Below are 13,899 nucleotides of genomic sequence, written 5' to 3' on the forward strand. Positions count from 1 at the left end.
TGAAAGCATTTTGACACAATATCATATTGTTTTGCAATTTCTGTGCACCAAGTGAAAAATAAAATGCACGTATTCAGTTATACTCTTAATACCAGTAGCTTTTCAGGTTTATCCTAATATTTGTCCTCATATTGCTGTCTTGACTATTTACAAATTAGATAAGTTAAAAGAACTAGATCATAAATATAGAATCATATAGAATGCTTAGAGTTGAGAAGAAGCTTAAAGATAATCTAGTTGCAACAACCCTACATTGAACAGGAACATCTCTCACTAGAGCAGAAGCCCAAAGGGGTCCATCTGACTGGGCCCTGAACACTTCAGAGATGGGGCAGCCCTTAATCAGTTCTTCTGATGGTTCCAGTGCCTTACCACCCTTAAAGTGAAGAATTTCTACCTAATATCTAACAGGAATCTCTCCTCTTTTAGTTTAAAACTGTTACCTATTTCTACATTCTCTGATCAAGTTTCTTCCCATCATTCCTGTAGGCTGCCTCTTGATACTGGAGGCAATTATCTCCCTTGATCTGCTGAGTGTTCCTTCGATGCAGCCAGGATATTACTGACTAAATGCAGTATTTTGTTAGTGCTCAGGAAGTTTAAGCATAGAGTTGTCTATATTTTTTTTTAAAGTCATGTTGCTCTACTTGACTAGGTGGTTTGATACATATGCATCCACATCACTACATCACAGCATTTTCAGGCAAACAAATTTTACTGATTTGCTTCAGCAATAGACTGTAGGACAAAACTCAAAAGAAGATCTAAGGTACAGGATGATTTATTAGCCTATACTGCATGCATCACTGAAAAAGGAAACAAATATAATCTCAAATGTTACATATGTTCATTTTGAGATATACTCTCAGGGGAAAGTATGAGTAAGGGCTAACATTGCAGCTGAGTCATTTCCCTTTCTTTTATTAACATGGATGAGACAGCATCTGTCTTAAATCTCATCTACCTTCCCAGGAGTAGGTTGGAATCCCTGGGTTCAGGAGCCTTTTTTTCAGACACCAAGGGTGTCCAGAAACTGTTTTTGAATTCTGATAGTTCTCAGACTGCTCCATGTTCATGAAATTCAAATGTAGAGTATTTCACTCAACTTAGAGGGATTGCTATAGTATGCTGCTTTGAAAGTATGCATTATGAATATTCTGCATATGTGTATTCTACCTATTGTAGAGTGTCCTTTAGTTGCAGTGAATAGAATTGTAACTGTATACACTAAACTTAAATCTTTGATACTCAAGTAGGACTTTCACTATGGTTAACAGGGAATGAATACTCCAAATTCAGAATAGTTTTATCTATTTGAGATCTTTATGATTCAGATTCTAGCATGCCTGAGGGCTCTGTCTACTGAGAAAAGGGTTAACAAAGAAAAAGATAAAAATCCGTAGTACTGAGAATTGCAGTGAGACAAAGTGTAAGATAGCTGCAAGTTTTGAATTTCCAGGAGTTTGAATTACTACTCAGTCTCTAAATTCTGTAAAGTACCTTAGCTTAAATGTTATCTCAGTTGTTGTCAGTCATAAAATATGATTGAAGTGTCCTTTTTTTTTGGCATAGCAGACACCCTGATTATGAGGGATACTTCTAAGGTAGGGATACAGCTCAAAGGCATACAATCATTTTACTCGTGTTCTGCTTCTCAATTCAAGAAGTGCTTTTTGGGAAAGATAAATAAGATGTTGAGTATATTGAGTGGAGAGAGAATGCAGTTGTTAGAGCACTGTTTATACTTAAACAGTACCTTGTGTTTTGTAGCTTTCCTCACTTCACTGAGAATTCATCCTCTGAAGAAGCAGTCAGGTTAAAACATAAGTACTTTCTGCTTGGATGCCCTGTACCTGTTCACTTTGAAACTTGCAGAAAGTGGGGGAAAAAAAGTGCACATTTATATTCTTTAAATACTCCTCTAACACGTGCTCTTAGAAATTTCTTGACCATTTTAACACTTACAATGAAATTTCTGACGTCTAGCCTGTATTTCTCACACTTGAATATCACCAGAACGTTAAGGCATATTTCTCTTGGGCCATATATAGTTGTCTAGTATATTTTCATATATGTCTTTTTTTTTTTTTTTTAGTCTTGCCTAAAATACCACAAGAAGTCAGAAGATTCAAGACCTTTTAGATCAATTGCGGCAATGTCATTGAGGGAAAAATTAAAAAAGGAATATTTTCCTTTAGATGCATACTGTATAAAGCACTTTTTTCCCCTTTAAAATACAGCGTGGCTTTAACTGCTTTCTCAACAGTGGTGAGAAACAGTTGAATACCAATGTTTCATAGCCTGTGAATGTTGAAATGTGCTTAGAATTTTACCTGATGTACTTGCACATCATTTTCCCTTTATCCTTAACAAAGCCTGCTTCCTCCATGTAATGGGAAGAATTTTGAAAGAGACATGTGCTTTTAAAATGTCAAAAATAGAAATTGGGAAATTTTATTTTTGGATGAGTGGTTTTTCAGTATTTGATTTTAAGCTTGAAATCAAGAGAATGCATTTAAGCCTCATTCTGCATCAGCTTTTAGGAACAGCCAAATATTTTGTGCTAGGGATGCTGAGAGAAAAATGAGATTTGAAATTACTTTTTCAGATGGTGGCAAAAATATATTATCTATATTGCCGCAGGAGTCTTAACATAATCATATGTATCTATATGTAGATTGTTTTTGGAAGTTTTCTTTCCCACATGGATTATACTCAAAACCAAATACTGGCTGAATGTTAGTAAGGTATGTTTCTTCATTTGTTCCTCTCAATGTACATAAAACATCTTTTTGGCATCATTTGTTATTTACTTAAACTTAGGGATAGGCTTGAGATTATTGTTTCAGCCATTTCTTTCTTCATTTACATGCCATTCTTACTACATTAACACAATGCAAATATTGAAGTGTGGATTTTATTCAGTATATAGTAACTGACTAAACTCAAACTCTCAAGTATAAAGAAGGATGGATTAATTATTGAGATTTAGAACCCAATCCTGCAGTTTCCTGACAGCCTACAGCCTGCTGCATTTGTGCAAAGCATCATTCTCTTCAAGAGTATGCAGGATCAAGACCTTACTCCAATTCTGCAGGGAGTGCCTAATCATATGAACAAGTTTAATGATATTTGAATAGGAATATGCGCATTATTAACCTTTCCCAGGATTAGGTTTTGCAAGATAAAGATAATGCTACAATTATAGTTAAATCCTCTTACAATTCTATTTTGCAGCGTTGGGATTTTCTTTAATAAGAAAATATGGGTAGTAATAATCTGTCTATAAATCAAATACCTTTATCATAAATTTTGAACCTTTCAAAGACTGATGTGGTAGATTAATGTTCTGTCTGAGGTAAGTGAACCTTTTTATGTATCAAAATTTTCAATGGGTAACCATTAGATAGCATGAAACCAATAAACTCTAACCTTTTGGCTCCAAACTGTAGATTTCTCATCTAAATGGATCATTCTCAAACTGGGGGGAAAAAAATAGAGTACTTTAAATTTAATATCAGGCATTATTACCTAATTTGGTGATAATTTAAAACACTGCAGAGATGGGTGTACAAGATGAATAATATTAAAAAAAAAACAACCAAAATATAAAAGAAGTATTACAACAGTAATTAACAAATTTAAAGGATGAGATTTTACTACTACATGATTTTTTTGCATCTCTACTCACACATGAAAATATAGTTCAGTAGAATCTTTACCACAGAAATCCTGCTGATATAGATGCTGGAAATATATATAGTTTGTTTATTTTCCTAACTTACTCTTAAATTATATCAGTGTTTATTCATGTATAGTTGTATCTGATTTTCTACATTTTCTTTGCTGGCCTGTTCCAAAAAGCAAGCAAAATACTGAATGGAAAATGTAACTAAAAGGTATTGAGGAGAATATTAGTGAAATAAACCTTTTTCAGTCTTCTAAACTCACACCCCCGGAGACTTGACTGGCCATCTCCAAAGCATAGCTGCTCTTGAACAAACTAATGGTAAGACAACTGGCCTTGGAGTACAATACATGTTACTGAATCGTAATAAAGTAACATATAGGGTTTAATTCTACCGTAGTAATTTCTAGATAAAAAGATACAAATCTCTGTCAAATGTGTTAACATTGTCCATTTAACAGCACTGATTACAGTTTGTTATAATTAATCTTATTTCTTTTATATTTTTTAATGGAAAAATTCCATATAAAGCAACCATCCTTACATTCTCTGTTATAAGAATGTATTCTAGTGATATTTCATGTTTTTATAGCACTTTCCATATATGCCACTTTTCTAAAATGTATAAAGATGCCATAGAGAGCTGTGATTACTGGCACTGTCATTTGTGCTGATAGGAGTTTGGAAATGGAAACCTTCATACAATGACTGTGGCAAGTTCTGACTTCAGCACAACTGCTGTTTGTTCTGCATCTTGAGATTTTTACCTATCATTGTCCAGCAGTCTCAAAAGATAGAGGGGTACTCATGCTGACTGATGGACTGTGTACAATTAGGGACAATCACTGCTGCTTTGAGACTTTTCTGTTGCTTCCTTGGTATAAGTAATGATAAGAAAATAGAGAGAAAGTGGTGAGTGGTGCTTAAGGTTTGAAAAGATGAGTGCTACCACTGCAATTTCCAGACAGATAAAGGTAATCAATGTATTTTGTAGAGCTAAGTGCGTTATCTCTGCCTCTACTCAACCATTTTTACAAACTGCAAGGTGCAATGAATGTACGTAGCTGCCAGCTTGCTTGCCATGAGGACAATTTGAGTAATCAAAATTAGCTTTCTAGCAATGGCTTCTGACTCTTGCTAGTGGAGGAAATCATGTTGATGAATCTTTCAATACCATAGTTGCCAATATGTCACAGTCCAGTTTTACTTTTTGTCACATGTCAAGTTTTAGGTTGTGGCAGACATTCAAATGTTTCAACTTCTCCCTAGCATGCAAAATAGAAGGCTTCTGGGATGAATTAAAAACAAGGAGCTGAAAAATGGCAGCAGGTGTATTTGACAAGGAAGATGTTAATGGTGAAAAAAGCTGCCATTCTTATCAATTTCTGCTAGATATGCCAAAGCGAGACATGGGCTTCATTTTGCATACACACAGATAATATTTTTGATTAGTTAATTAATTGGACAGTAATCTTAAATTTCCTTGTGGAAATTTATTAATACCTGTAGTCATTTTACAAATTAATGTTACATTTGGCACTTTTATTGTATGCTATGAAGTGAAACCTGCTTCCTTTGTATTTCTACCTATGAAGTAAATCACTGCTATCATCAGTGAGAGTGTTTTTCCACTGAATGCTCATTTGAAATGCTTGTAATGGACACAACACACATCAGTGCCTAGACCTAGTGCCAAACTGACAATTTATTTTCACAAGGGCTTATGAATATGGGGTAAAGTCATGTAGAGATGAATGGGTTACATGGCTGGACTTGTCATCCACCTGCTGAGTGCTGGCTGAAACCTTCATCGCTTGCTAAGTCATGCTACGCATTGAATATGAGTCACACATTTTCCAGATCAACTTTCCTTAGGTTCTTTTAATTGAGTAAGTCTGAGAAGTTTTGAAATCCAAGTACTTCTCTGTGAGGCTGTCATCCAAAGCTATGAGTGCAGCACTTCTTGGCAGGGCTTTAATCTTCTATTCTGCTGATATGGGGTGCATTTATGAGGTAAGCTAACCCAGATAACTGAAGGACAAGCAACAGTGAATTGTGACAGCCTGGTCTTACTGTAACTAACTCAGACAAATCCTGGGACTGCTGCATCTGTTCAGATTCCTGAAGCAGCATCTGTGTTCATAACAGTGCCCCAGTCCACTGACTACTATGCCTGCTCAAAAGACATAGACTCTTTCTTTCTCTCTTTCTCATTGATGAATTAATAGAATTTCACAGAAATAATATAAAACATGTAACTGAAAATAAAACTGTATTATTTTGGAAGTCTTTTTCTTAGGTTAGTAGCTGTTGGGTTTTTATTTTTTTTTCCCAATTATATTTTAGTATTTCATTGTAGCACTTAGCATTGCAAACTAAACTTAAAGATAAGATTTAATTTTGAGATGCTGCAAAAAAATCATCTCCTTTTTGTAGTGGTTGCAGCCTTGCCCATGGCAGGAGTTTTCGGGATCAGTGATCATTCAGTTCCCATTCCAAACTAAGCCATTCTGTGATTCTGTGATCCGTGCCTGGAAAACGTGTATGCATGCAGGTCAAAAGGACCAATAAAATGGTATGGAATGTGCCTTGCCCAGCTAGCTTTATGAAATTGGTGGCTATGCTACAAATAGGAGCTCTACTTGTTTTCTGTGGTGAGTGGTACATGAATATGGATCAAAGTCTTCTTGTCCGAAGCCCAGAAGACTTATCTCATTTAGTTGTGTTTAATACATCTTGGCATCTGTATTTTCTTCATATCATGTTAAAACTGAAACCACACAAAGCTTTTATTAAAACTGAAGCTTGGCTCCAGTTATTTGTTCATTCTTGACTTCCTTGGCATGTGGGATGGTCTGTGGCATTCTGCACCAAATTCTGCAATATGGAATTGGCATTTATGTACTGGCACCTCTTCTTTTTGGCAGGACTGGTCTTCAGAGCAATTAAAATAATTGTGTTGCTTTGGGTTGGTTTTTTTTTTTTTTTTTCGGTTCTGCTCAATAAATATCAACAGATGTAATTCGCTTCGTCAGCAATTCAAATTTTTAAATGATGTTTATCAGGTTTTTTTCTTCATTTTCATCTGTCCTTTTTATTGGACCTGTTCTTTCATTTTGTCCTCACTTCCAGCTTCTCCCCACTGTGCTTTCCATGCACATTTCTTTCCCACTGAGATTGTATACAAATATTAGAGCTCTAACTCTCACTTTTGTCAGCAGGATGTGCTGCACTCTGTAGGCGTACTCAATTCAAATAAAAAGCCCATTGGCAATACAACAAATCAAGTGATTAACAAGAAACAAAATGCCAACCTTTTTTTCCTTTTTTTCTTTTCTCTTGTTCCAAATGCTTGCAGTGCACTGTAGCAAACTGATTTCCTACTGAGAGGCAGAAGTCAATGGTATATCCTAGCATATTTGAATTGTGATACTGCATAGATGTGGAGGCAGCCTGGATAGACTGTGGAATTTTCTACTTCTTGGCATGTGAATGCGATGAGTATGGACAAAGCCAGTTAAAGAACCCACAAAATGTATAGCAGAAAACTGTGTACTGGTCTAAATGCTCCAGTGTGGTAACCAGGATATTGCTGTTAGGAGCTGTTAAACTTTTGCAGGCTATATATAGAGGAGAAAATGTAACATACTGTGAGGTGGGCCATGCTTTCATTTTCTGTGCTCATGTGTCCACTATTTTGTGTTGGTCTAATGATCAGCCTATTTTCTGTAATTTTGATGTAGTCCTATTGCATGAACCAGCTTTTGAGTTTCCATAATTTTGATTGTTAAAACAGGTACATTATAGGTACATATTCAAATGTGATCATATAATGTAACCAAAGTACAGATTAGAGATGCATTGTACGTCTCCATCTCCAAGGTATCTGTAGAAACATTTGTCTTCCACGTGTATCCAGTGATAGCAGTGATTCCTTCACGTTCCATATTTTTAAATAGTGAACAGAAAAGGACAAAATTGTAAGGAAAATCAAACTATTATTAAGATCTCAAAATGTGAATTGAGAGGGGAAAAAAGCATCAAATATTCCTAGTTGTGCATCATGAATTGTTTTATAATGTTTATAATGTTTATAACTAAAGGAATACACATTGAAACTTTGATATAGCTTGTTACCCTTCTGTTCTAGTTAATGGTTATTAAAATCGTTTCTATTTTCTTTTCAACTTCCTATATATATTGGGGCACCGCATGCATAAAAATGTGCACAAATGTAGTCTCTATGAGAAGTATTCTTAGGTAATATTCAGATACAGTGGTGTGTGTGCAACCTGATTCCTCTTCGATATGCCTTCAGTGTTCTTGTCTAGAGCTAATCTGAAATGCAAGATGTGATAGCATAAAGAATAGGGCCTTCAGTCAACAAAAACCTTTTCTGCTGAGGAATGAGAGAGAAAGAAAAAGGTGTAATTACTGTAATGATGGGTTAGACCTTTAGATTCATGCTGCAATCAGTGATTCCTGTGGTGCTCTGCTGCAATCATGGTTCAATGCTGACTGGAGAGACAAGACAGGTGAAGACTGTAAAACACTTCAGCAGCTGTTGGTCTAAATGCTCATAGGAGATTCACACCTCTCATTTGCTGATGGTGCTGACTCCAGACTTAAGGGCAGCAGAGTGGATCATCTTGGGGAAAAAAAAAGAAAAAGAAAACTGCAAACTATTTTAAATCTTACGAGACACTTACATCTGTATTTACATATACATAAAACTTCAGAGTTTACAGATACTTAGTTGGCATTAATCTCCTAATCAAAGAGAAAATTTCTGTTGCCAAAGCTGTTATATTTCAAAAGTGCTGTCAAATCAATGCCAAAATCATTCAAATACTTTCCGAATCTCTGTCTTTTTTACTTCTTTATCCCCATTGAAGCCTGAGAATTTATTTACAGCATTCGTAAATACTTTTATTTTAATGATGAATTTAAAGGCTTGTAGAATTATGGATTTAAAATAAGTATGCATTCCCAACAGGTGCTGGTGAAACTATGCAGTCATTTTATAGCCATTCAGGATAAAGGGTATTGGCGCTAATCCTAAAACTTGTATTTGTGCAATTAATCCTTGTCTCTGTGAGCTGTCTCTGAAGTCAACTGGAACTTTTGCATGAGTAATAGTTGCAGAATCAGTCCCAGTCACTTAAATGATGATTACCCCTTTAAAATAACAGATTAACTCTGGCAATCATTTTTTAAATAGACATACAGATGTGTTGTAGAAATATTCAAATGTACCTTCCTTCCATAGAAATTGTACAAGTTTTACTTTGTAAATGTGCTTTCAGCATTATTTGTCAATTTGTGCAAACAAAGTATGTGTATTCCAAAAGGATTCAGGTGGTCAGAAAGATATTCTATCCTAATGATTAGCCAAAGCATGTTATCTTCACTCTGCATCTTTGTTGGTACTTGTATGATTTGTAAGGAAAGAGCAGATCACTGATGTCATTGATGTTAATAATTTTTGTCATTTTGATACGCTGCAATGAAAAAAGAAAAGTTTAATTTGCTTCTGTTAATTTTGAAAATCTGCATGGAATAGTTCATCTGTACTCCATTTCTGAGTTTGGTCTTACTCCCAGGGCTGAACAAGAGAAGTGATAACCAGCTATAATGGCATAGATAAAATTGCGGTTAGTGATACACGACATCTTTATGTCGTGGCAACTTGCATAGTTTCACTGAAGATATACTGATAGGTTAGTTTGCACTTACTAATTTGTAGCCTCATAACACAATGTGTCACTCACTGCTTGAGAAAACAACTTATGTTTGACGTAATACAACACTGTCAAGTTAAAAATGAGAGATTAATGAAAAGTTTGATTTGATTTCTGTGAGTTCTGTGTACTGCTGTTGTAGTTATGACAGTGAGTTTAATTTTCTGGACTCTGCTTTTATTTTCTTTCGTTTGGGATATTTGAATGTAACCAGGATAAAGAGATCAGTCTGTTAATTTATGTCTGCAGACAATAACTTTGCTTGTATTCTATACTTGACTTCATAATAAAGACTGTAGAGTTTTGGAGACAGGGTAGTCTCAGTCTTCAAGTAAAAATGTCTAATGTAAATCACCAAGCCTGTAACTGTTATAAATGGAGTAATGATCTGGTTTACTTTCTCTTCTTTTAGTTAGAAGTCCAACATGGTATAAAAATATTAAGTATGTTTCAAGGAAATTGTAGTAATGTATCCATGCAGGCACAAGCAGAAGATACATGAGCAAATAAGGAGTGATATCTGAAGCATGCCCTTTATAGTCACAGCAGGCTTACAACATTTTAGTAGATAGCAGTCAGCCCCTTAATCCTCTGTGTGCTACTGCCAGGCAGCAATATCACAAATTCACTCATGCACAAATCCTGCGTATTATGCTGGCCAGCATTCCTTCTCTGTGAAAAAAGCAAAATGATCCCTCTCACTGTTTATTCAAAATAGGTGGTGAACATGCTATTTAACATTTAAATGCCCTCAAAGTATTGAGAGCCCAAAGCTATGTTTATAAATGCAACATCTCACAATTTAACTCTTCTAAAGACAATATCTGAATGATATAAAGAAGTGTGTTAGAGTGGGATGCTGAGTAAAGGAGGAACAAAAGCTATCAGTAGTCCACAGTTTTTAGCAGTGCTAGAACCAGTGATTATGGCTTGTGTTCTGGTTAAGTACGTCTGTATATATGTGACAGGAAACAGAGAATTTTAAGCAGGAAGTTGAAGATAAGATTGTAAGCAGTGAAATAGAAAAAAAGGTTAAAGTATTTGTTGGAAAAATAGATGGTTGAGATTTTCACTACTGGTGGAAATGTGGAAGGGTGACCTTTCAACTGACAGCCCTGTAGGCTGGATAGATATTAATGATGAGACATTTTTAAACGAAAGTCGAAGAAAAATAAGGGGGAGGAGGGCATAGCTTAAAAATTCAGTTTTCTCATCAAGTTAGAGGGGTTTCCAAGATGCAGAACTGTAGGCAGGTATTGTGGCTAAGATGAGATTGTATTAATACAGTTAAATTCACCCAGACTCATTCAGTTCTTTTGGTATTGTAGGCTGAAGTGAAAAGGTTATATTTTAGGAATATCATGCAGTATATTTTAGGAATTATCATGCAGGTTCTCCATGGTAGCATCTTCTACAATCAAGTGTGTGAGTCCTTAGAATTTTTATTGCCACTAGAATTTTTACATGATGATAACAGTGTATCAGAGGGGATAATTTTCCTACTTAAACAGTCTATATCAGAAAAAGAGAAGATATGGTTTTCCTTTATTCCTTATTGACCTATAAATCACGATCTCCACTTCTCTCTTTAGATGTGGACTGCCTGTTTCAATACCTTTCCAAGAATGCTCCTTTTCAATGATCTGCTGTTAATTTCAAGAAATCATTATTAATCGAACAAAGCATAGAAAATATTTTACAGAAACAGATACTTTCAAAATCTACTAATAAAATGTGAAAGGAAGAAATACCATTTAGAGATTCATTATTAAGAGATGTAGCCTTTAATTTCTGTTTAGGCTGTGAAGCTAAGAGTCTTCCAGTAGTCTCAAAAATGTATTTGCCTTCCAAACTTAAAATGTTCTTTATTTTTTTAGTTGACCTTACAAATTTGGGTATGTGATGATAGCAATTGTTTTTCATAAGACTCTGATTAGAATATGTTCTTAGAGACTATTTTTGAGGGAAAAACAGGAAAGAGAAAGTTCAGGAAAAAAAGGTGATGAAATGTACTGCACTATGAAATAGTAAAATAGAGATTTAGATGAATATTTAATCTTGAGTAAACATCTAGAATATGAAGATGACTTGTGGAAGAGGCAGAAGGAAAAAGGAACAATGAAATAAGAAATAATGGTTGAACTTGAGAGCAAAGTTTACCATCTGCTATTAGCTTTGTCAGTATCCAAATCCCAGGCACATGAGATAGTTTAGGCTCTCTGGAGTGGCTGAATTTTTCAGTGGCAATTTCAACCTCTGACAGTGAAGTGTCTTGTAAATGTTAATTGTGCCTGAATTGATAGGTGTACCTTTTTCTTTAATCAGAAGACTGATTTTTGTCTGTATAGCTCTGCAGTAAACATTTTGCTTTGAGCAGAAGATGAGACTGGAAGATCTCAACATATCCTTTCCAATCTCAACCATTCTGTGAACTATTCTGTAAATACATTCTGTGGACAATCTAGTAATTCTGTAATCACTGGTCTCATGTTAATAAAAGATCTGATTCCTAAGGTTGACATCATTGTCAGAGTTAAGTGGATAATATGTGGGCATATATTTTATCTTAGTATTTTAATAATCTAGAAAGTTAGACTTGTATACAATTAGTCCACTTTATTCATAAGACAAAAAAATAATTTTGAGATTTTGAGAGTTTTTTTTCTCTTTACATTTGTTGGCTTTCTCTGCAGCTGGGCCTCTGGAGCTTCCTCTTTTCGAGCTGATCCCCTCACAAAGACAAGTGGTTTTTCATGGAGACCGCTTGCCCTTTCAGTGTACTGCAACCTACGTTGACAAAACTACCCAAGTACATTGGTACCATGCTGGTCAACTTATTGAAACAGATGAAGAGAGTGGCATATTTGTGGAGGACAGCATCATTCATGACTGTTGTTTAATTACACGGTAATGTATAAACATCTCTTGTAATATTCAGACTTGTTGACAAGGTGAACAGATGTAAGCTAGAAATAAGCCTCATTAAAACTTACATCAAAAGATGTTTTGTTTCAAGTTAATCAGTTGTGCTTGAATCTTAACATACACATGTAGATTTTTCTTGGCTATGAGTGGATGTATTTGCAAATTGAATTTCTTGTGTGTAAGTATCCGGATTTGAGCAAATGCAGGTTTGAGACAGATAAGAACAGAATTTCTTACACAGCAAGAAATGTTGAAAAATAAGTATATCACGATCACTTCAGTAGCATACTGACCTACCGCCATTTAAAGATTGAGTTGTGTCCATTTATGAAGAATCAATAATTTAAAAGATCTGGATTATTTTTTGTAGGTGCTAGTATATCAGATACTGTATTCATTTAGCTAGGTAACCTCATTTTTGATTCTTATTAAAATTTTTCTCATATTCAGTGACTATTATTATCTTTAATCCTCTCTGTCCTTGAGAAACAGATCTACAGAAAACTTTGCTGATGTGAAAAATGAGAAGAGAAATGAAGTAGGATAGGCTTCCTTAAAAAGAAGTATCAACTAATATAATGTTATTTGTCAATAGCCATATTGTTCAAGTTTTGCTTTGGTCTTCCCTTTTAAATCTTATTTACTAAGTTACTAAGCATTCTTATATTTTTGGTTTTCATCATAGAGTCTGGGCTTGTCACTAAAAACTGCTGAACTGTCACAGACATCCTTTTGTTATCTGCCAATTTTCATCATTGATCAAAAAAGTCAGATTCTGAATATGAGGTGGAATGAAAATAGTTATGCTAATTAGCTCTGGATCATCATTAGCTTCTTTTCACTCAGTTGCTCTCTATTAATATGATTGACCTGAAATGCTTCTGAACTATCAAATGAAAGTTACAAAGGGAGTGAAATTAATTCCTCTCCACTGGGATCTTCCAGTCTTACTGACTTTAATTTTGTCTGCTCACTGGGTATTTGACCCCTTTTGGAGTGGATCAAGAGACACGTATCTGACCTACTCTAACTACTGCTTTTTTTTTTTTTTTTTTTTTTTTTTTTTAATATTGATGTGTAGGACTGTAGTGGATAACAAAAAAGGTTTTCAGACGAATTTGTATGGTAATACCAGCTGCAGGAGCTATTATATAACTGTCAAGTAACTTAAAGTATGTTCCTTTTATATCCGCAATATCACAATTAAAAGACATACTGCTAATCACCTCAACTGAATTTTATTTTGCATTATATAAGTGATTTGTAGAGAGTATATTCATATACTGTAGTAAATGTCTCAAAGCGTTTAAGATTTTTCAAAATTGATATCCCCTTAAAATTTAAGTTTAGAAGTTGCTTGACCAAATATTACCTTATATTGGTTAATTTTTGTTAGACTATGAAGTAGAAACCCTTGTCCACCAAAGCAGTGTTTTAATAAGAATTACTGATCTGTTACCTACATCATTTAGCTATTAAATAGATGAACTCAATGATCATGTTGCAGTATACACTGGGGCCAAGCATTCTGAATTAATATCTTCT

General features: G+C 34.8%; 1 protein-coding gene across 3 annotated transcripts in view; it reads left to right on the forward strand.

Moving 5' to 3' along the window:
* LOC128077672 (adhesion G protein-coupled receptor A3-like) overlaps positions 1–13,899 on the forward strand; it is a 252,454-nt gene that overhangs the window by 109,249 nt on the left and 129,306 nt on the right. For all 3 annotated transcript variants that reach the window (XM_052677159.1, XM_052677160.1, XM_052677161.1), the window contains exon 7: positions 12,123–12,336. In XM_052677159.1, the coding sequence (XP_052533119.1) occupies positions 12,123–12,336 (214 nt within the window). The remainder of the gene's footprint in view (positions 1–12,122; positions 12,337–13,899) is intronic.

This window comes from Tympanuchus pallidicinctus, unplaced genomic scaffold (genome assembly GCF_026119805.1).
Source record: "Tympanuchus pallidicinctus isolate F22 unplaced genomic scaffold, pur_lepc_1.0 scaffold16, whole genome shotgun sequence".
Lineage (NCBI taxonomy): Eukaryota > Metazoa > Chordata > Aves > Galliformes > Phasianidae > Tympanuchus > Tympanuchus pallidicinctus.